The sequence below is a fragment of the Mandrillus leucophaeus genome, unplaced genomic scaffold (assembly GCF_000951045.1).
Source record: "Mandrillus leucophaeus isolate KB7577 unplaced genomic scaffold, Mleu.le_1.0 Scaffold738, whole genome shotgun sequence".
NCBI lineage: Eukaryota > Metazoa > Chordata > Mammalia > Primates > Cercopithecidae > Mandrillus > Mandrillus leucophaeus.
This window is the reverse complement of record NW_012108008.1, coordinates 412460-436112: the sequence shown is the minus strand read 5'-3', so window position 1 is coordinate 436112 and position 23653 is coordinate 412460. Positions and strand designations below refer to the sequence as shown.

The 23653-nt window shown below is 35.9% G+C and overlaps 1 protein-coding gene across 3 annotated transcripts in view; it reads left to right on the top strand.

The window, feature by feature from the left end:
- COL12A1 (collagen, type XII, alpha 1) overlaps positions 1-23653 on the top strand; it is a 124763-nt gene that overhangs the window by 44881 nt on the left and 56229 nt on the right. For 2 of the 3 annotated variants that reach the window (XM_011965823.1, XM_011965824.1), the window contains exons 15-27: positions 8259-8525; positions 8927-9119; positions 10244-10365; positions 12307-12456; positions 12539-12658; positions 12743-12907; positions 13486-13632; positions 16286-16425; positions 16975-17104; positions 18109-18251; positions 18884-19013; positions 20959-21095; positions 22206-22335. In XM_011965823.1, the coding sequence (XP_011821213.1) occupies positions 8259-8525; positions 8927-9119; positions 10244-10365; positions 12307-12456; positions 12539-12658; positions 12743-12907; positions 13486-13632; positions 16286-16425; positions 16975-17104; positions 18109-18251; positions 18884-19013; positions 20959-21095; positions 22206-22335 (1974 nt within the window). The remainder of the gene's footprint in view (positions 1-8258; positions 8526-8926; positions 9120-10243; positions 10366-12306; positions 12457-12538; positions 12659-12742; positions 12908-13485; positions 13633-16285; positions 16426-16974; positions 17105-18108; positions 18252-18883; positions 19014-20958; positions 21096-22205; positions 22336-23653) is intronic. The other variant, XM_011965825.1, reaches the window with a different exon arrangement.

Below are 23653 nucleotides of genomic sequence, written 5' to 3'. Positions count from 1 at the left end.
TCACCGTGGTCTCCATCTCCTGACCTTGTGATCCGCCCGCCTCAGCCTCCCAAAGTGCTGGGATTACAGGCATGAGCCACCACGCCCGGCTTGTGTCAGGATATCTTAATTCACTTTCCTGAAAGCTTATTTGTTTGAGTGATAATGATGTGTCAGTGTAGGTTCAACAGTTGTAACAAATGTACCACTTTGGTGAAGAATGTTGATAATGGGGGAGGCTGTGCATGTGTGGAGGTGGGAAAGGGGACATGGGAAATCTCTGTACCTTCTGCTCAATCTCTGTACCAAAACTGCTCTAAAACAATAAAAAATCTATTAAAAACAAACAATTGAAACCAAACCAAACCAAACCAAATGTCATTTGTTAAGCATGGGCATTTCTAAGCATTTGTAGGAGAAAACTTTAATCCTTTTGTTTTGGGAAGGTTTTAGGAAAAGGAGAAAGAATGGGCATTCATGCATTTCCTTCTATAAAAAAGAAGTAGAGGAATTTGGTGATTTTTCTGGCAAAGGAAGAGAGAGGGAGAAGTGCCATGAGCAATTTCAGTTAAGTCCTATATCCTGATTTTAAGTTGTCCTTAAACTAAAATCTTTGTGTCTAAGTTCATTTTCTTTTTATCATTTGTAAGCTCAGTTGGATGTTCAAGTTTAAATTTGTATCTTAATTCACCAGATTTTAAAAAATCAACTTCTTTACAGGAAATTTAAATATGTGAGAAGACATAGTTCTCAGATATTCACATGATTGGTAGTAAATTAAATCTTGTGTCTGGAATATATTGGCTGATGTAGTTTAAGAACGTGGTAGAAATTCATTCTCTATTTTTGAGGAAATTCACTTGTAAAGAGAAGCTGTATTGTAAACTTAGGTCACATATGACACATAGAGCTGAATTTATTTGTAGGAGTAAAGATACAGTTCATGTGGCTGAGAAATTATAAAAGTATATGTATTTAGAGGGATTTTTTTCCTCCAAAAATTATCCTCTATTTTGTCTTTTTCCAAAAAGTTGGAGGCTTCAAATAATTGTTTGGAATTTAAAATATCTACAAGAGATGTGTTGTTGCTGAAAGCAAATATGGTGGCAGAAACTAAATAAACCTCTATATCTCAGAAGATGAGCATCTAAGAAATTTTCAATATTTCTTGGCTAATTGGTTGATTTAAACATTGATGAACAGAAAGGCCTATTTTTTTCCCAAGTTAACTTGTTTAAAATTATACTTTAAGTTCTGGGGTACACGCGCAGATCGTGCAGGTTTGTTACATAGGTATACATGTGCCATGGTGGTTTGTTGCACCCATCAACCCATCACCTACATTAGATATTTCTCCTAATGCTATCCCTCCCCTAACTCCCTACCCTACTACAGGCCCTGGTGTGTAATGTTCCCTTCCCTGTGTCCGTGTGTTCTCATTGTTCAAGTCCCACTTATGAGTGAGAACATGCGGTGTTTGGTTTTCTGTTCTTGCGTTAGTTTGCTGAGAATGATGATTTTCAGCATGATCCGTGTCCTTGCAAAGGACATCCTTTTTTATGGCTATGTAGTATTCCATGATGTATATGTGCCACATTTTCTTTATGCAGTCTATCATTGATGGGCATTTGGGTTGGTTCCAAGTCTTTGCTATTGTGAACAGTGCCACAATAAACATACGTGTGCATGTGGATTTATAGTAGAATGATTTATAATCCTTTGGGTATATATCCAGTAATGGAATTGCTGGGTCAAATGGTATTTCTAGTTCTAGATCCTTGAGGAATTACCACACTGTCTTCCACATTGGTTGAACTAATTTACACTCCTACCAACAGTGTAAAAGCATTCCTACTTCTTCACATCCTCTCCAGCATCTGTTGTTTCCTGGCTTTATAATGATTGCCATTCTAACTGGTGTGACCTAGTATCTCATTGTGGTTTTGATTTGTATTTCTCTAATGACCAGTGATGAAGAGCTTTTTTTCATATGTTTGTCGGCTGCATAAATGTCTTCTTTTAAGAAATGTCCATTCATATCCTTCGCCAAATTTTTGATGGGGTTGTTTGGTTTTTTCTTGTAAATCTGTTTAAGTTCTTTGTAGATTCTGGGTATTAGCCCTTTGTTGCAAAAATTTTTTCCCATTCTGTAGGTTGCCTGTTCACTCTGATGATAGTTTCTTTTGCTGTGCAGAAGCTCTTTAGTTTAATTAGATCCCATTTGTCAATTTTGGCTTTTGTTGCCATTGCTTTTGGTGTTTTAGTCATGAAGCCTTTGCCCATTCCTATGTCCTAAATGATATTGCATAGGTTTTCTTCTAGGGTTTTTATGGTTTTAGGTCTTACATTTAAGTGTTTAATCTATCTTGAGTTAATTTTTGTATAAGGTGTAAGGAAGGGATCCAGTCTCAGCTTTCTGCATATGGGGTAGCCAGTTTTCCCAACACCATTTATTAAATAGGGAATCCTTTCCCCATTTCTTGTTTTTGTCAATTTTGTCAAAGATCAGATGGTTATAGATGTGTGGTGTTATTTCTGAGGCCTCTGTTCTGTTCCATTGGTCTATTTATTATACTTTAAGTTTGTGGTACCAGTACTTTGCTGGTTTTGTTACTGTAGCCTTGTAGTATAGTTTGAATTCAGGTAGTGTGATGCCTCCAGCTTTGTTCTTTGTGAGTAGGATTGTCTTGACTATACGGGCTCTTTTTTGGTTCCATATGAAATCTAAAGTTTTTTTCTAATTCTGTGAAGAAAGTCAATGATAACTTGATCAGGATAGAATTAAATCTATAAATTACTTTGGGCAGTATGGCCATTTTGACAATATTTATTCTTCCTATCTACAAGCATGGAATGTTTTTCCATTTGTTTGTGTTCTCTCTTATTTCCTTGAGCAGTGGTTTGTAGTTCTCCTTGAAGAGGTCCTTCACATCCCTTGTAAGTTGTATTCCTAGGTATTTTATTCTCTTTGTAGCAATTATGAATGGGAGTTCACTCATGATTTGGCTGTTTGTCTGTTATTGGTATAGAGGAATGCTTGTGATTTTTGCATATTGATTTTGTATCCTGAGACTGCTGAAGTTGCTTATCGGCTTAAGGAGATTTTGGGCTGAGACGATGGGTTTTTCTAAATATATAATCTTGTCATCTGCAAACAGAGACAATTTGACTTCCTCTTTTCCTAATTGAATACCCTTTATTTCTTTCTCTTGCCTTATTACCCTGGCCAAAACTTCCAATACTATGTTGAATAGGAGTGGTGAGAGAGGACATCCTTGTCTTGTGCCAGTTTTCAAAGGGAATGCTTCCAGTTTTTGCCCATTCAGTATGATACTGGCTGTGGGAAGCCTCTTTTGAAGAAGGAGCAGGCTTGGCAGGAATGAAGTGTTCATTTTTAGGTCACGGTTGTCCTTCCATATTCTCAGGTTCCACATGTGCAAAAGTAACCAACTGCTGATAGACAGTATTTTTTAAAAAGCATTAAGAAATAACAATACAACAATAAATAATAATGCTAATAAATATATAGTATAATCATTATATGACATTTACATTGTATTATAAGTAATCTAGAGATGATTTGAAGTTCAGCAGGTTCTTGAATAATATCATAACATTGATGAGAAAAAAGAATTGATTCCTGGTGTGGGTCACTATCTGTGTAGAGTTTGCACATCTTCTCCATGTCTATGTGGGTTTCCTCCAGGTACTCTAGTTACCTCCCACATCACGTTAGGTGAACTGGCACGTCCACATGGTCCCAGTCTGAGTGAGTGTGGGTGTGTGTGTGTGTGGGTGCCTAGGATGGGGTTTTCCCTTTTACCCTGAGCTACTTGGACAGGCTGTGTCCACTGTGATCCTTAACTGGAATAAATGGGTGAATAATTATGTTACTGGTTTTCATTTGTCTTTCTGAAATGTATATAGAGCTCACACATATGTCAGTGTTTTTTATTGAGAAGTTTGGTGATGTTTTTGTGATCAGAAATATGATGTAGGAACTTAACTCTTGTTTATCTCAATTAACCTCTGGAAAATTGGTTTCCTTATGTCAGTTGTACAAAGTTGCAGTTTCCAAGAAATTATTTAACAACATTAGGTGAGGACTTACTGTATTAGGGAGGATGTGCATAGATTTGTGTGAATACTACACCATTTTACATCAAGAACTTGAGCATGTGAGGATTTTAGTTTCTATGGGAGATCCTGAAACCAATCTCCCATGGATACCAAAGGGCAACTGTATGTGAAAACTGCTGAAATGTCTAAGTAAATAAGAAAGAAGTCATGGATTTTTCTTTGTTCTACCATCATTTTGTTGTTGTTAGAAAGTATTTTCAGAAATCTGAGTGAGATCTGCTGTTTAGGTGGTAGAGGAATCCTAAGGTGTGGATAACTCAGCAGAACTCCTAGCCTACGCTCCTAGAGTTTCACATATGCTTCCAAGAGGGCATTCTGGGAACGTCTTTAAGATTGCTTTCACCTGAAACTCAGGGACATAGTATGCAGACTGTTGATACAATGAAATGAATACATTGATAAATGAAAATCATGAATTGGGGTTAGAAAGCCAGCAGAAGGGACACTTTCTAGTGCCCTTCTAATTTATGGCAGCTGGCTTAGCAGTGGTACAGTGGGTGTTTGAAAGTTTCTCATGATAGTTACTAACACATGAAAAGAACTTACAATGTGAGAGGGTGTAACAGCATTTAATGGCGTGTGGTATCCAATCAATGATGTAAAAATTCTTACTCTTTGGTTATGGGAAACCAACAAGGGTTTGTTTTTTTTTCTCCCTAAAATCCAGTTTACCATTAAAACTAGGATGAGATATGCTGTTCTGTATTTCATTTCCGTTTCTTCATTTTAAAGAGTTAATTAAAAGGCAGGAATATAAGTGAGGTCATTAAGGCATATCAAGGTATGACATGTCACTTTTGTCTGTTATTAATATGTTTAAATTTTGAAACATGTTAAAGCTTGGTATCCCATTTTTTTTAAACTTAAGTTTCTTTTTAAATCAACATTCATAAAATTTAACTTTTTATTTTTCTAAATTCTGAGTTGTGTGAAATTGGTTTAAAAATTTTGTAAGAGAGACAATGTCTTGTTCCACTGAGTAAAAATTTAAGAGATGAAACAAAAGATGAGAAAACGTACTGTAGCACAACCACTTCTAGAAAACTGTTAGACACCCATCAACTTATTTGATATTTGTGACAACTGGTAATGATAATAATCCAAATAGATTATTTTTCTATATACTATTCTTTCTTGTACTATTTTCAGAACTCCAGGTAAAGTCTTTAGATTTTTTTGTTTGGAAATACATATATATATGTTTATATCATATATATTTTTATATAATAATATATATTTTATATATATGTAAACTTTTTTCCTTTTAATAGTTCACTTACCTGGAGAATAATAACAGCGAATTGATGATTAATCTAAATAAATTTTAGTATTTCCAGAAAATAATGGACTTTGCTGAGAGTTCTCTTAGTTTCTTTAAATCTAAAAATAAAAATTGCAGCCAATATAATTTTGATTGAAATTATATTTTTCATCACTCAGAAGCATAATTCATAAGCATCATAACCATATATTGAATTTACCTACTTTATCATTTTTATATTTGTCCTCTATACATATTATGTGTTTTTTAAAAAATATGGCTTCTTTAAAGATTTTATTTTTATTACTGATTTTTAAGCAATTTAATTATGATGTGTCTTGGTATAGTTTCTTTATGTTTCTTGTGTTTGGGGTTCACTAAACTTCTAGAATGTGTGAGTTTATGGTTTTTATAAAATTTGAACAAGTCCATCCCATTAGTTTTTCAAATATTTTATTTATTACACCCCCACTTTATTCAGGAACTCCAATTAACTACACATATATTAGTCTGCTTGAAGTTATCACACAGCTCACTGATGCTCTGTTCATTAAAAAATTGTTTTTCTTTCCTTGTGTTTCATGTTCTATTATCATGCCATCAAGTTCACTAATCATTTTTTAAATTTTCTAATCTGCTGTAAATATTATCTTGTGTGTTTTTCATTTTAGATATTATTTTTATCTCTAGAAATGTTTGAGTCTTTTTTATATGTTCTATATCTCTAGTTAAAATGCTTAATCTTTCTTCTACCATTATTACATATGAAATATAGTTATAATAACTGTTTTAACGTCCTTTTAAATTCTGTAATATATGTCACTTCTAGTTCTGTTTCTATTGATTGATTTTTCTTCTTATTATGTGTTGTCTTAGTTTGGACTGCAATAACAAAAGGTATTACTATTGACTGAGTGACTTTAACAACAGAAAGTTATTTTCTCACAGTTTTGGAGGCTGGAAAGTTCAAGATTAAGGTCTGGCAGGGTTTGATTTCTGGTGAGGGCTCTCTTCCTGGTGGGTGGTTACCTTTCTTTATGTCCTCATATGGCCTTTTCTCAGGCTGTGAATGTGGAAATAGAGAGACAGAACTCTGGTGTCTCGTTTTTTTCTTACAAAGTCACCAAGTCGATCAGATTAAGGCCTCACTCTGATGGCCTTATTGAACCCAAATTGCCTCTACAAAGGCCTCATGTTTAAATGTCATCACATTGAAGGTTAAGACTTCAACATGTGATTTTAGTGGTGGGAGACCTTCAATCCATGATACAGGTCATAAGTTTTTCCTTTTTGGCGTGCTTTGTAACGTTTATTAGATGTCAGATTTTCTGAATTTTATTTGCTTGGGTGCTAGATATTTTTATGTTCATATAAATATTCTTAAGTTTTATTCTGGAATACAGTTAAGTTACTTGGAAATAGTTTGATCTGACACTCGCTTTTAAACTGTTTCAGTTTAGGACTAATTTTGCCCCATTATTTTGAGACAATCACCTACTAAATACCCTACATGATGTCCCTAGAGTTGTGAGGTTTTCTCTTCTGGGTAGGGGGAACATTCTAACCCTGTGTGAGCTCAAGAAATTGTTCCCTGGGCTCCTTTGGGGTGGTTTTTTCCCTAGTTGTGGGTGGTTTTCTCACGCATACGCACTGATTATCCTTGGTTGAAGACTCAAGTATTTTCTCTGTGGCACTCTCTCATTCACAGTACTCTATTCTTCAAGTTCTGGTTGCTTTGGGCTCTCCAGACTTGCAACAACATCTTGACAATTAAGGGAGGCCACCAGGCTCCATCTGGATTCCCTTTTCTTTTACTGGGGACTGGAAATTCCAGGCAATAGCTGGGCAATCACAGAACCTATTCACCTTTGTTCCTTATCTCTCTTAGGGATGAGTGTCCTGTGCCAACTGATATTGTGTCTGAAAATTATTGTGTTTTATTTTTCTTAGTTTTTTTTTTCAGGCTTCTTAGTTGTTTCAAATGGCTCTTGACCACTTGAACGTGAAATTTTCTCTTACAATCAGGAAGATTCTTTGCTGATTTTGAATTTTGTTTAGCTTAATCTTTTTCTGTAGAACATGTTTATGTTCTTTTGAACATTGATTATTGAACTGAATAAAATGGTCCTGCTTATGAACTCTAATTATGTATAAAAATAGGATGTTGTAGGTTATTTGTGGATGCTGGTTACTTATTTCATATAGAGTTATTAATAATTGTGAAATATTAGTAAAAGAGAATTTAATAAATAATTACATATTATTGATTACATATTAAGCAAACACTATTTACCGATAGTGCTTTCTGAAATACTCAGCACATACCAGTTTATCTTTAGAGCCCCTGAGATATTTTGAAGTGTTAGTTTCCTATTCTTTTGTGCTCATAGTCTGAGATGTGCATTCCAATCATAAGAATGGTGTTAACTACAGTCACTCTGGCTAGTCATTTACGGATTGCAACTTTTTCTGAAAAAGTCCAAGTAAAATGTTCAACTCTAAATTCATAATTTTTAGTATTCTCCACAGCATTATTACTGGATAAATTCTTTACAGATGGAAATATAATAAAAATTCTAAAACCTTATCTCCGGAAACGGATGTTTTCTTTGCCTTCTCTAGAAGGCAAATAGGAAATCTCTGCAATATGAACTTCCATTTTTTAGTATTAGCTAGATAAAACGAAAACATCTTGCTGAGCTCTCAATGAGATTAGGCTCACACGCCATCATGAATTTATGAGAGGTTACAGTGCTAAGCAATGGAACAGTGTACATATTTAAGAAGCCACAGAGAGTTTCTTTTCACATAAATGAAGAGGTGAACATACATTTTTTTTCAACATGGTATACAGTTGAATCTTCCTTTTATCTCACAGTATCTCAAGATTCCAAAACTCTGAAAGTAGATGAAGAAACAGAAAGCACAATGAGAGTTACGTGGAAACCAGCTCCAGGGAAAGTCGTCAACTACCGTGTTGTCTATCGCCCCCATGGGGGAGGGAGGCAAATGGTTGCTAAGGTGCCCCCCACAGTCACTTCAACAGTGTTAAAGCGACTTCAGCCACAGACCACATATGACATCACAGTTCTTCCGATTTACAAGACAGGAGAAGGAAAGCTTAGGCAAGGATCAGGAACAACAGGTACGAAATAACAGTTATGTTTTGAGGGGGAGAGAAGGTAATGTTTTAAAAGATGACTTTGTGTATCCACTTCATTTGTAAATGTTTAAAACTGATTCTGTAATAAGTTAAATTATAATGATTAGACAATGTCTAATTAACATGTTATTTTTACCAATCTAGTTCCTGTTTAAATGATTCTACATGTTAATGTTCTCATGCAAATCTAATCTGAATTGTGAGAATTATTTACACTTCTACTTAGCTAGCATTCTGTTATCAGGACTTCTATGGAACATGCTCTTTTGTGGTACCAGACTTAAACCCTTTTTATGCATATGCATTTTTGTGGGGCTAATAAAAAAGAAACCCCAAAGCCTAGTCTTATAGATAATATTTTAAAAATATTTTTGTCTTTACAGCTTCTCGATTTAAGTCTCCCAGAAACCTCAAAACATCTGACCCAACCATGTCAAGCTTCCGAGTGACTTGGGAGCCTGCCCCTGGGGAAGTGAAGGGTTATAAAGTCACATTCCACCCTACGGGGGATGACAGAAGACTGGGGGAGTTAGTGGTTGGACCCTATGACAACACGGTTGTTTTGGAGGAACTTAGGTAGGAATTAACTAGGTTTGTCTCAAAGGATGAAATTAATTTGTTTAAAAGGTTGAGTAGCTTATGTAAATTAGTAGGCTTTACACAAATATCACTTACATGTCTGTTTGCCAGCAAAGTATTTAAAATCAGCTAAAGCTGTTTTCTTATGCTTGGTGCTGTTGGAGTTGAAGTTAGGATTCAGGGGTCAGCAACAGAATTTAGGCCTGAGCAGGATTTTTTGTAATGTTTAATAATTTTTGTTTGTTATTAAGTGACCAGAATTGGGGTTTTCAATAACACCCTGCTTTTAAAAAATTAACATTCTTATTACACAATGTCACTGAAATTGTAGCCATGTGGAAGTGTGGGGGTTGCTGTACCTTTTGGCAAGGTTTGAGGGACTCATGCTGAAATTTTGAGTGTGAATCCCCCTCCAGTATGCCATATAGGAGAAAGAAGGCAGGACCTTGTGGGTGCCAGCTGGCAGGAGAGGGCAAGGCTGGGCTCGTGAAAGGTCCAGCTCCAGGCTGTGCAGTGAGAAACAAGGAAGTTTCAGTTTGAACAGCACCCTACATTCATTACAGTAAAAAGGATGAACTACTGTGTGTAGTCTTTTGGAAAGTTTGTTTTTCAATCATTCATTCAAGACTATAGAAATCTATATAAAATGCTCGTGATTTACTTTTACCGGAGTAGGGAGGATAAAATTTATTGAGCTTCCTATGTGTCAGGCATTGTGTGAGGCATTGTCTTATGTTACCTTGCAAGGTACAGCACTTCAATTATTTTCTTAAAGCCCATTGCTTAGAAACAGTAAGAATGAAGAGTCTGACCCTTCCCTGACATGCTGAAAGGCAGGGTAGAGACTCTGCATCTGCTAGAAAGGCAAGACAGAAACCAGTGCTGTGAATTCCTAGTGTTCTCTGGAATGCTTGCTGTCTAGTTTCTCTTGACACCTCCCTCACAGGGTAAGCTAAGTGAGAAAGTGGTGGAAATTATTTTTCTTCTTTTATAATGTTGTACCCTATAAACTCTTCATAGTGAAAGCTTAGAAATCAAGATCAATGTCTTTAACAAAGCAAAACAAAAGTGCTACCACTTGAGCCTATGGTTCTCACAGGCTGTATACTTTAACATTTTAGGGCTGGTACCACCTATAAAGTAAATGTTTTTGGAATGTTTGATGGAGGAGAAAGCTCACCACTTGTTGGACAAGAAATGACAACCCTTTCCGACACAACTGTAATGCCAATTTTATCTTCTGGTAAGAAATTGAGTTACATTCCTCCAGGAAAACAACATTAGGAAACTATTTCAAATGTGAACTGTTAGAGTATCATACAATGGAAAACAGTGATACAAATTTTACACTAAAATTTATTTCAATAATTTACATACTTAGTAAAAAAACTTCAAACATCCAGTTAAGCATGCTTTTTGACAGTATTTTTTTATACTTCTTTTATCAGCATTGCATTATTTCATACTTAAATTATTACATAAATCTATTTTTAAAAGAGTACTATGTGTAATTATTAATGTATTAATTATGTGAGTAATGTAATTATTAATGTAGTAATTTTAAGTTATGTAATAACACATAAGTTAAAATTACACATTAAGTTTATTGATGCATTTAAATATCAATTTTAAAATTATGCATTATTGCATAATTAAGCTCTATTATTTAAAGATGAGTTTTTACTAAATGTAGATATTGTACCTTTTTCTATTTTTAGTGACTAAGATGCAGTTTTCTTTTGTAAAAGTCATTGCAGAAGTGATTTATTTGGGCTGGGTAAGCAGTGTTAGGTTACATAAATAGGTGGGCAACTATGACTTGGGAAACAAAATGGTAACATAAGCCCCTTAGATTTTCTGTCCCTGCCGCAATTACAGCCTTTATGAACATAAAGCTAGTTTTTAACATTCTTAGAGAGGGAGGTGGTGGACAGAGTTTACTTCTGGTATTTTTCACTATTGCTAAAAAAGAGTAGATCTGGGTAGAGCAGGAGCAGGCTTGTAAGGGCCTATTTCCTTGGGATAGTATTTGGGAATCCTTAATCCTGATACAGTATATAATATGTGAGTGACACATTTGTATTTTATAGTGTGATGAGCATTATTTAATTTTTTTCCAATGATTTCTTTTGTAATATAAAGACCAAATGCTACCCTTGTAATAAATTGGAAAATTTATAGTGGTAATACCAGCTTTTGGAAAGGAGAACAGTAAAAAAATGGATGTGGACAAAATCAAGTGTCAATTCTTGCTGTTTTGCATTAATGTTCTATTGTTTCTCTTATGATGATATTAACTGACTTATATTTTTATTTTGTAGCTTGTACACTGAGGATGTTGGGATTATTTTCTCTTTCCAAAGCTTTTCCTTTGTATCAATGTTTGTGCTTGTCTCTATAGCTCTCAATTTGTATATTTGTTTGCATACTTTTCTAAATTATCTTCCTTCTTCCTTGATTCTTTAAATGTGCAAACTTCACCTTCTATATTTACCTGATTTTTATTCATAGTAGACCATAAACTCAAATGATTAATAGCTAAATAATAATATATCAGGGTTTAAAAAATATATCTTTACTTCAAAAAGGTACAATTTTAAAAGTTATGTGTCTAACCCTTCATATACATGAGGTAGTTACCTAACAGCTTAGCTATTTAAAAAGCTAATTTTTGGCTCACAAAAACCTTTTTTTAGTTTACATGTTTTATCAGTCCATCTCATTCTTGTCTGCTGTGACCATTAAATATTGCAGAAGAATGCAACATCTAATGGTTTGACCACATTACAATTTTACTAAAGTTATTAGTACTTCATAGTTAGACAGCTATACATTCCCATTTATTTATTTCAGCCTTTGAGTTTGTGAGCCCATCAAATTTTCAACAATGGCTTAATTCAAGTCTCCAGGTTCTATGAAAGAGGGCAGGAAATCAAGTCAAAGATAAAGGAAAGATTGGCCATTGAAATAATCTTTGGAGGAACTGCTGATTCTTAAGACTGTTAATTGAGGTTAATAAATCAGATGGACATATTTTCAGAGTCTCGTACTCCACATCACTGAGCTAGACTGTAGTACTGAGACAGGCAACACTGAGGATCCAGGGAGTGGCAGAGGTGTGACAAGGAAGTACCCTTGCCAACAATTTGCTTCTTACTGTCTTGTCTCATGATTGCCATGTCAGGGATGGAGTGTCTCACCAGAGCTGAGGCAGACATTGTGTTGCTGGTGGATGGATCATGGAGCATCGGCCGGGCAAATTTTAGAACCGTGAGGAGCTTTATTTCTCGTATTGTGGAAGTCTTTGACATTGGCCCCAAAAGAGTACAAATTGGTAGGTTCTGACAACATTGGAGCCATTTAGACATTTTTATCTTGTTCTTTCACATGCACTAATGCCAGTGGTGTCATTTTAGCTCTTGCTCAGTATAGTGGGGATCCCAGAACAGAGTGGCAGTTAAATGCTCACAGAGACAAGAAGAGCTTGTTGCAAGCTGTGGCAAACTTACCATACAAAGGAGGCAATACTCTCACAGGTGAGTCTCTTTCAGCTTATGCTTCTGGTCAAGGTTTGTGGCTGAATGGTGATGTGACTGATTCTCTTTTAAAAATCCCACTAGGCATGGCTTTGAATTTCATTCGCCAACAGAGCTTCAGGACCCAAGCTGGCATGAGACCTCGAGCTCGAAAAATTGGTGTGCTCATTACTGATGGAAAATCACAAGATGATGTTGAGGCACCTTCAAAGAAACTCAAGGATGAGGGAGTGGAGCTGTTTGCTATTGGTATGCACTGAAAAGGACAGTGATGCCCCTGGGGTTACAAATGTGCTGAGGGTATTTTTTGTAGTTAAAAGTTGTATCTGAAGCATGAAAAGAAAAACATTTTTTTCTATCACATAATTTATCAAAATAATGTTCCAGGAAGTTAATTCATTTTTTTTTCTCCTTATATTGGGCCAAAACTACATGGTTTCTTAAAAGAAAATTAATAGATCAGGAAGAAAAATGTGCTATTAATAGGATTCAGAAAAACTCCTACTTGGTTTTCCACAGAACCATGTTTATTTTTGATATCCATTATTTTACATTCCAGAAAAGACACTGAAGAGACACTTTTTGGTGGGAAATTGGTGCTACATGCATCTGGAAGAAGCCAATTTAAAAGAGCTTTCAGTTTGTATTATCCTTTGTTTCTGTTTTATTACTGAGAAAAATAATATGTATATTTTAGTTAGCTAATTATTAAACCTTCATAGTTGACCGAAAGAAGCCATGAATTAAGAAAGCCGTAAATCATTTGCTTTGTTCCATTAATTTTTTTCTGAGAAGTGCTTTTAATTTGTATATATCCATTTTTGAAGGTATTAAAAATGCTGATGAAGTCGAATTAAAGATGATTGCAACTGATCCTGATGATACCCATGCATACAATGTGGCAGATTTTGAGTCACTCTCCAGGATAGTGGATGATCTCACCATTAATTTGTGTAACAGTGTCAAAGGTCCAGGTAAGTTTAGCCCAGAGTTTCTTGCCCTCAGCACTGCTGATATTTTGGGCCAAATAATTATTCTTTTGGGTGAAGGGGAGGGAACTATTTTGTGCATTATAAAATGTTTAGCAGTGTGAAGGGCCTCTGCAGGTTGGATGTCAGTAGCATCCCCTAAATTGTGGCAACTATAAAGATCTTCAGTTGTTGCCAAATGTCTGCTGCAGAAAAAAACTGTTCCCAGTTGAGAATCACTGCTTTAGTCCCAGATTTTTTTCCTGATTTGTTTCTCGTGATGGCACCTCAATGACTTCTAGTCTATTTGAGGATACATTTAGTTTATATCCCGCATACTTGCACCCTCCCCCACACAACATATATATATAAATTGGAAAGGGGTAGGAAGAGACGGAAAGAGAGATGCTTTCTTTTCTGGGATATACCTGTTGTCTTGTAAAGCATCTTCACTGCATTTAGTTGCTACATTGCTATTAGATGGTTGTTCCCAGACTCTTGGTTTCCTCAGTTTTGGTACCTTTTTTTGATTTCCTAATGTGAGCAGGAATAAAAGAGCAGTCTTTATATCTGATTTGCTTTGCCTCAATTCTAAATGATCAGATTTGAAACTTTACACTTATAATCCCTAAATATAAAGAGAAGCTACAATTTTACAGTTTAGACATTTAGAAATTATATAACTTCTTTTTACCAGTGAAGAAACTGAGATCTGGAGAAAAATTACTTAGTCTGGGTCAAATGTTTAAAGACGTTTTTAGGGGTATTTAAAAAAAGTAGGTATAGCTAAGGAATTAGGATATTGAGATAAAATTATAGAGCTGGATTTATACTAACAAAGGATGATGCATAATGATTACTCTCTGTGTAAATCATGGGACAAAACATGGTAATCACCAAATTTAAAGGTTTTTTTTAAAAAATACTGATAAAAATTATGGCTCTTATTATGTAAGAAAAATTTTATTTAAGTACATGTAGATTATGGTAAAATTGTCCTTCATTAATTTAATTTGGTTTTGGAAAAGTTGGAATAAGTTTAAGAAATAAAGTGATAGAAATGGTTCACTTGCTCTGGATGCTAGGGGTATGTTTATTTGAATGTTCCCTCTTGGGTTTCTTTCTCCTAACTTTTGCAGATTTTCTTTTTTGAATTTTGAACAACAGATTGACCTTTTCCCTGGAGAAATAGACCAGCCTGGCAGCCAGAATTTGTAGGCTTCTGGCTCTTGATTAGCTGAGAGAGTTGTAGTTTTATTCCATTGGACAGAACTTTGAGTGGGGATGAAAACATCCTTTATCTGTTTTGCTTTTTTTTTTTTTTTTTTTTTAAATGGACTATGTAATAGTTGCATTCATTCTAGTTTTCCAGACAGTAAAATTGCTTGATAATTTTGTAGGTTTGACTCTTACCCAAGTACAATAAAAGTGAAGATACTAAGAATGGAAAGGCTTTCCCCAGTTTTGGCTTGCACAAAAAGTAGAAAGAGTTTATATGAGAATGGTTTGCTATGCTTGTGGAGTTATTGAATTAATCCTTTTCTCTTCTAATTTTTATTTGGGCCGTTTTCCTGTTAGACATACTGAGCTTAATATTTCTATTTTCATCAGCATTTATTCAAGATACTGTTATGTATTAGTCATTTCACCTATGTCCACCCACAGGGAGTACAATCACAGGCGGTAGGATATTCCCAGATTGAAAAACACGTGTTTGTTTGCATTCTCTCCAGTGATACAGTTGTCAGTTTCCTTTATTATACAACTAGATCCTGTTAGAGAATAGAATGAATGAAAAATCAATTCTGTCCTCACAGAGCATAACCTTTAGTTAAGGAGAGAAGACATGAGTATATAGAAACAAAATGATAATGAGGGTAGGGAAGTTGTGTGGTGCCAATAGTGATAGGGACAATGGAGAAGCTAAATTGTCAGGACCTAAATTCTTATTTACTGATTATATGTACAAGGGTAGAGAGAGGAGAAACTATCAAAAGGTGATTCAGAGATCTCGTATTAGTCTGTTCTCATGCTGCTAATAAAGATGTACCCAAGACTGGGTAATTTATAAAGGAAAGAGGTTTGATTGACTCCCAATTCCATGTGGCCGGGGAGGCCTCACAATCATGGAAGAAGAACATGGGAGGTCTTACATGGTGGCAGGCAAGAGAGAGAATGAGAGCCAAGGGGAAGAGGAAACCCCTTATAAAAGCATTAGATCTCATGGGACATTCACTACCACTAGAGCAGTGTGGGGGAAACCACCCCCATGATCCAATTATCTCCCTCTGGGTCCCTCCCACAGCACTTGGGACTTATGGGAGCTACAATTCAAGATGAGATTCAAGTGGGGACACAGCCAGACCATATCGGGTCTTCAGTCTCAGTGACCTGTAAATTGGTAAAGTTTGTAAGAAACAGGAGGATCAGGTTTTAAGGAAAGACAACGAGCTCATGTTTTAATCTTCTAAGGATAAAAAACCTTTTAGTTACCTATGCATAGAGGTCTTACAGGTGATTTATTGTAGCTACTTAGTATGTGAAAAGAAGTATGTGAAAGCTTAGAATATGGAGCGTAATATTGTTTCAATGTAATTTCAAATATTGTCACCTTTCTACAATAATGAGAAAAGTGTATACCCTTTATTTCCATGTGTAGGTGATTTGGAAGCACCTTCTAACTTAGTTATTTCTGAGCGAACCCATCGTTCTTTTAGAGTGAGCTGGACACCACCTTCTGACAGTGTGGATCGATACAAGGTGGAATACTATCCAGTTTCTGGAGGGAAACGTCAAGAAGTGAGTAGGAACACCTACAGCGTCTTCCTTATGTTGAGATTGGGTCCTCCTCATTAGGGCTCTGAGAATAATGTTAGGTGAGGGGCAAGAGGGATGAAGAGGGGCCAGAAATGAGTCAAGAATAGTGCTTTCTATTCTTGACTTTGCTAGACAGGCACTTCCATCTGGCTTTAATTAAAGGGAAAGAGCTTTGCTTAAATTCTTACGGTTTTTAAGAACTGTAGAATATCACTATGTTTTTTTCATTAAAATTTAATTAGAAGATGCTTGATTTATTTTTGAATTTGTAGTAGAATCAGAGAGTTGGCAAGGAACATTAAAGATGATCTATTTTTACCCATTAATTTTACAAATAAAGAACAACTGGGAGAAAAATTATATGAATTGTCCAAGACCTCATTGTAATCTGATAGCTTCCAAATACAAAAGACAATGGCCTAATTAAAATATAGTTTCTAAGCTCACTGAAGTTAACTACTTTGTAAGTATTGTAGGAAAAAGGGAACTGATTATACATACGTTGTTGATCTGTTTAATTTTTCCCCCTAGTTTTATGTGAGTCGAATGGAAACCAGCACAGTGCTGAAAGATCTGAAGCCTGAAACTGAGTATGTTGTCAATGTGTATTCTGTGGTAGAAGATGAATATAGTGAGCCTCTGAAGGGCACAGAAAAAACCTGTAAGTCAGATTAGAAAATTGTTTCTCATTGCTTTCTTTCCCAAGATAAAGCATGATGGCCCATTTTTGCCTACCTTCCAAATAATTTCTTTATTCAGCATTCATTCTATAAATATTTACTGAGTGCTATCTTTGTGCAGGTGCCCAGAAAATGCTCAGTGGTTTTCTACTCCTACTGACTGCTCCTGCCATTGCGGAGCCCCACTGTGGAATAAATATTCTTTCCTTCTTCTTGCTTCTTGGTTGGGCTCTAGGGGGAAGAAGGAAAGCCATTTTTAAGAAGAAGGAGTAAGCATCACTCTCTAGAGCAAGAAATGACTTTATGTACTGCTCAAGTTTTAGATCCTTGTCTCTTCTCTTATATCCCTTTATATTAGACTATAGGAGGTGAGAAATAATGGATTTTATAACTGGCAGGATTAATATAATAATTTCTTAAAACTTTGAACTCAATCTTTGAATAAAAAATAATTGGAAGCAATATGGGTGTTATAGGGAGACTGTAAACTTTTTTCTCTGCTTCATGGGTATATCTTCAAGAAGCCTATAAATCTCTGGTGTTCCAGTTATTAATGTATAATGTTCTTATTTTACACTTATTTTTTGAAGAAATATAAAAAATAGTGTTGATTACATATATATAAAGTTCTGTGATTGAAGAATAGAAATAGTCAACTTAGTGATGTTCCAGTAAAAGAGAGTAATGTATCAGGAAGTTGGTATCCATTGTATAGACTCACTGGAATGTTATTTGAAGCCTGAACTTTAACACTTTTCCTCTATAAAATAGTGGTAACATGTAGTCTTGAATATGAAGTGCAATGAGCAATGCAAGTTGGATTTTTTTGGGGCAATGGGAAGGATTATATTAACTCTTGTTGATTTCTCACAGTAACCCACTGTCTAGTATATACAAATATCAATAATTGAGTAGGAAACAATGGTTAAAAATGAAAGTGGAATGAAAGGAACTAGACTGATGGTCTGCTTTTCTGTTTTGGAAGTGCCAGTGCCTGTAGTCAGCCTGAATATTTATGATGTTGGCCCTACCACCATGCATGTGCAGTGGCAGCCTGTGGGAGGAGCTACTGGCTACATCTTGTCATACAAACCTGTTAAGGACACAGAGCCAACAACACCCAAAGAGGTAAAAGATGTTTGTTTCTTTAACATTGGGTCTTCCCAAGACTTTATAGCTTTTTAGTGCCTATTATACTGCAGTTGCTTATGAACTCATTTATAACTTTACATACACAATGGAAAAATAGAAAAGTAGGTTTGTGGTCTGCAACACATTTTAGAAAACATTGGCGTGGACTGACCACAGTGACTGATGCCTATAATCTCAGCACTTTGGGAGGCTGAGGTGGGCGGATCACCTGAGGTCAGGAATTCAAGACTAGCCTGACTAATATGGTGAAACACCATCTCTACTGAAAATACAAAAATTAGTCGGGTGTGGTGGCATGCACTCAGGAGGCTGAGACAGGAGAATTGCTTGAACCTGGGAGGTGGAGGTTGCAGTGAGCTGAGAGTGAGCCATTGCACTCCAGCCTGGGTGACAGAGCGAGACTTTGTCTAAAAAAAAAAAAAAAAAAAGAAAAAGAAAGAAAAGAAAAAAAGGAAAAAATCATCGTGGAAAAGGAAATGTAATCTTATAAATGAAAAATACAAGCTGTATTATAATCTAGTACAAATAGACTTCAATTGACTATCCCAAAGATAAATGGAAAAGTTTGATTTGAACATCTTATTTCTGCCCTGCATATCCATGTGCAGATGCGTTTGGGGCCAACAGTGAACGACATGCAGCTGACTGACCTTGTTCCCAACACGGAGTATGCAGTCACAGTCCAGGCTGTCCTGCACGACCTCACTAGTGAACCCGTCACTGTTCGGGAAGTCACCTGTAAGCTATTGCTAGTTTTATTTCCCTTCTTATTGCTGTGAACGTAATGTTCATTAGAATTTATTTCATGTGATGCTAACAATAATTTGATACTTTATATATAAAGTTACAGAGTTATTACTTTTGGCAATCAAATTTGAGAATAAATATCTCAATTCTAGATTTATGGAGGCATCTCAAATTGACTCTAGGATGTGTATTTTTTTCACATTTAACATGCCTGAAATTAAGGTGTTTTACAATCAATGGTATCTTACTATTATTGCTCTTGACTAGGTGCCAGTTAGGATGTACAATGTAAGACAATGGTGTATCTTATGAATGATGTTGTCCTAGATCCATGAAATATGACACATAGCATTGATGAGAATGGGAATGTTGAGTGAGTGTTATTTTGGAGGAAGACATCGGGTTTAATACCAAGGTGCTCCAAGTTCTTGTTGATGTAGAAACTCTATGGCACATATGAATAAGTCTGTTTCCGTTAAGTGAATTATTCTATTTACCCAATGCAAAGACATATTGATCCCCTATTATATGCCAGTCACTGGGCTGGATGTTGGGAATGCCATTATGAAATAATACAATGCAGCATAGACCATATGGACTCCTTCCTGATTTGCATTTCTCTTGTGTGTGTTGGTCAGCCTTTTGTGTACTTCTGTCTTGTTTCACTAAGCATTTAGGTGCTGTTTTCTTGAAGAGTGATAATGATTACACTTAGGCTTCTTGCCTTACCCAGCTGGTATTTTGCTTCATGCCTGGGGAGATTGACATGCTGGGATAGATAAGTTGGCTTAAATTTAATGAGTCTTGGCGCACACTTCTGAGAAAATGAAGAGTTTTGAAGGAACTTCAAGGAGGAAAAAGGGACTAAGGAAACAGAGCATGATGGGGCAGAGAAGAGAAAGATCCTCTACAGGATGGGTCATTGTAAATTAATTGACAACAAACAAATACTTATTAATCCTCCTTTATATGTTAGATCCTGTCTGGGGCTGGTGGTTTTGTGAAAATGGGATAGTGGCAGACGGAAGGAATGGGGAGTCAGCCAGGGATAGACGCATGTTCTGAAAGTGCTGAGAGAGGAGACCCAAAGTCACAGTGAGATTAAAAACAAATATGGTCACAAACTTGGGTGTGGTGCTGCATTGGATTGGAACAGTAGTGGAAGGGAGGGCAGAGAGAGATGCACAAGACAAAAACGTTGAAGAGATGGAGGCGCAGAAATGTGGAAGTGGAGCTAGAGAGTTAGGAAGACAGACGTAGAGTCAGAGTGAGAGCCAGAAAGTCTCTACAAGTTAAACTAGTCAAATGGGCAGCTGGAAAGAGCAAAATACATCTCATATTACCAGAGAAAATCTCCTCATTCCTTATTCTCCTTCCCCCTTTTTAAATAGAAAGTTATGTTAGATTTGGTAAGCATTTATCATTTGGATTTTCTTCTAACAATTTAGGTGTCTGGGTTTTCATATAAGCTTATTGGATGCTTAATGTTGGCTCATCTTCATTCTTCACTCTGTAACTTTTTTTTCTGTCACATTCTTAAGGGTGCATAACTATTGATTTAGTTTTCTGTCTTAATTGAGTTAAATATCTGAAAAAGAAACATGAGCTGTATATTTATGATGAATTATGATTTATTATGGGATTGAGCAGCAAGAGATTGTTTAAATAGTGTGGAAGAAGAGTAATATATAATTACTCTTATAATAACCTTGTGATAACAGAAAATTAAATATATTCTATTTTTGGAAAACCTTCTTAAGAAGAATTCAGTCTATCTGTTAGAATCCTGGTACTTTTATCATCATAGCTATTTGTTTCAGTTATTTTGCCAAACACCTTTAAATTTTCCCAAACAACTTCTTGAAAGCTTATGTGGATGCTTTAGAGCTTTGTGGTTGAGAAGTACATCTGGATTTAATATCTCGTGCCTCTCTAGTGCCTTTACCCAGACCACAGGATCTGAAACTCAGAGATGTGACTCACAGCACTATGAATGTCTTTTGGGAACCTGTGCCTGGAAAAGTGCGTAAATATATTGTTCGATACAAAACACCAGAAGAGGATGTCAAAGAGGTAGGTTGAAGATGATAGTAGATATGACAATATTTGTTTTCCTAGTAGGTTTTAAAAAAGAGCTTTATCAAGTATGGATGATAGCATGTTTTGAATACTTGTCACTTTGTTAGCACAGTGTTGAAAACTTGTGATATTAATAAAGCAGTTTTTGAAAATCAATAATATATTGGACTGTCTTGTCAAAACAGAAATGTTTTGCTGTGTGATATTAATCTCAAAAACATCATCCCTTGGTAGATACAAAGTTATCAAATCTAAATGGTATTTCCTCCTCATCCAGATTCCTTATATGGCTCCCTATTCTAAGAATTACTAGAAAATGTCACAATGTTTCTAAAAATAAGAGGTAGCAAGAGGATGCAGCAATGAAGAGGAGGAGTTTGTCAGATAACAGGAAGATAGGACACTAGAGAAGGGAGGAGTATACACAGAGACACAGAGAAAGGAGGAGTATATTGTTAGAGGGGTGTCCTTTTGGGAGTATTCTTTTGGGAGTTCCATGATGACTGGATTCAAAGTTACGCAAATTAGAAGGGCTTCACGAACCAGCAAAACTTGTGTGTGCTTGAGGGAGTGTTAATGTCAGAATCTCAGAGGCATTTTTGGAACATAGGAGTCATTTCTCTAAGCATTCAGTTACTGGTTCTGCTGGTCATGTGTGGATTATACAAAAGCTACTTTATACAGGTGCACACATTTATTTCATTCTGCATTTTCATTTAAAAGGGGTACAGTGGCAAGTGGATCTCACAAGGTTCTGTGCATAGCAAATGAAATAATGCAGTGCATAAGAGACCACTGCTGAAACAAATAATGCAGTGATATAAAGGGAAACAGGTGGAAAAATGGTTAGGTTGTTTGAATACATAGGCAGTCATTATTTCCTAGACAATCATGTGCAGTATGGTCTAGTACATACATTTTTTTTTTTCAGTTTGGAAATATTTAAACTGTGTCCAGTTTCTGGATTCTCATGTAAATTGGAAAACACTACTCTTTTCTGATCACAGATTTTATATTCTTATGCTGACAGGTACATAAACAACAGAGAGATATCAAAAGTAAACCTTTTTTAAAAGTAGTTCCACTGCTCTGTTACTGTTATAGGTAGAGGTGGACAGATCAGAGACCAGCACTTCCCTCAAAGACCTCTTCTCACAGACCCTGTACACAGTCAGCGTTTCTGCAGTACATGATGAGGGGGAGTCTCCTCCAGTGACTGCTCAAGAAACTACTCGTGAGTTGTGCTCCTGCTCCATTGATAATGGGAAATAACACTTTACATGCATGTGTAACTCAATTTACTGGGTTATTTTGTTTCTTAATGCTACTACCTTTGCTGACATTTAATAATACTTGGATTCATAGATTGTTTTTCACTTACTTTCTTTGGAACAAGGTGTCCCATCTTCTATCTTTGCATCCATTCCTTTTATGATACTTTCCATCAGCCACTGTCATTAATTTATCTTCGAACTACAACTACTTGATGTGCACCTGTGTATGTGTGTGCATGTATGTGTAGTGGGGTGGGCAAGTTTTCTTGACATATGTTGCACATTTGCTTTGGAAAAGATGCTTTATTTATAAAAATTTTTGGAGTATCTTACTATACGTGAAGTGTTATCAAGGGTAACAAAATATAAGCGTCTTTGCCCTCACTGGTTCATGATTTAGTTGTGGAGATAAGAAAAAAATTAATTGAGAATACATGAGATCATGTAAAGAAGATCAGGTGGCACTGAGATTGTGTGCTGTCAGATTTCAGAGGAAGGGGTGACTGCACTGTGAGTGGAGTGCAGGGGGAGACAGGCAGCCTGCCCAGATCCTGCTTCCTGCAGCTCCTGGAGATGTCCGTTCCTCTCCCTCCTGTGGTGTCTCCATAGTATTTAATGCAATCATTATTGCCTGTTGGTCTTTTGCTATGGATTCTACTTCCCCCTTGCTCTCTCCTAATGAAGGAAGAGACATTTTGCTCAACTTTGTATCTCCAGTGCCTGGCACATAATAACTTAATCCAGTGCTCAGCCCATTACATAATGCAAATAGCAGTAAAGAAACATTAAGGCCTAGAGCCAGCAGTGTTCCAAACAAAAATAATGGGAGCTGTATATGTAGTTTTAAATTTTCTGGTGTCCACATTAAATAAGGCAAAAATAGATGGATGAAATTAATTTTGATAATGTTTTATTTAACCCAGTAGATCCAAATATATCCATTATAATTTCATTAGCTATAATTATATGGTACAATAATTATTAACGAGGCATTTTACCTTTTTTCTGTAACAGGTCTTCAAAATCCAGTGTGTATTTTACACTTAGAGCACATCTCAATTCAGACTAGCCACATTTTAAGTGCTCAATAGCCAACTACATGTAGGTAGTGGTTTCCATAGTGGACAGCACAGGTCTGGAGAATTTAAGCAACTTGCCCGGCCACATCCTGTAATCTATTGATGGGACTGATACTATAGTCTGGAACCTTTTCCTCCTTTCCAGAAAATTCCTCACTAAAGGCTCAATAGCATGGTTTTTAGTGCCTAGCTGCCTATA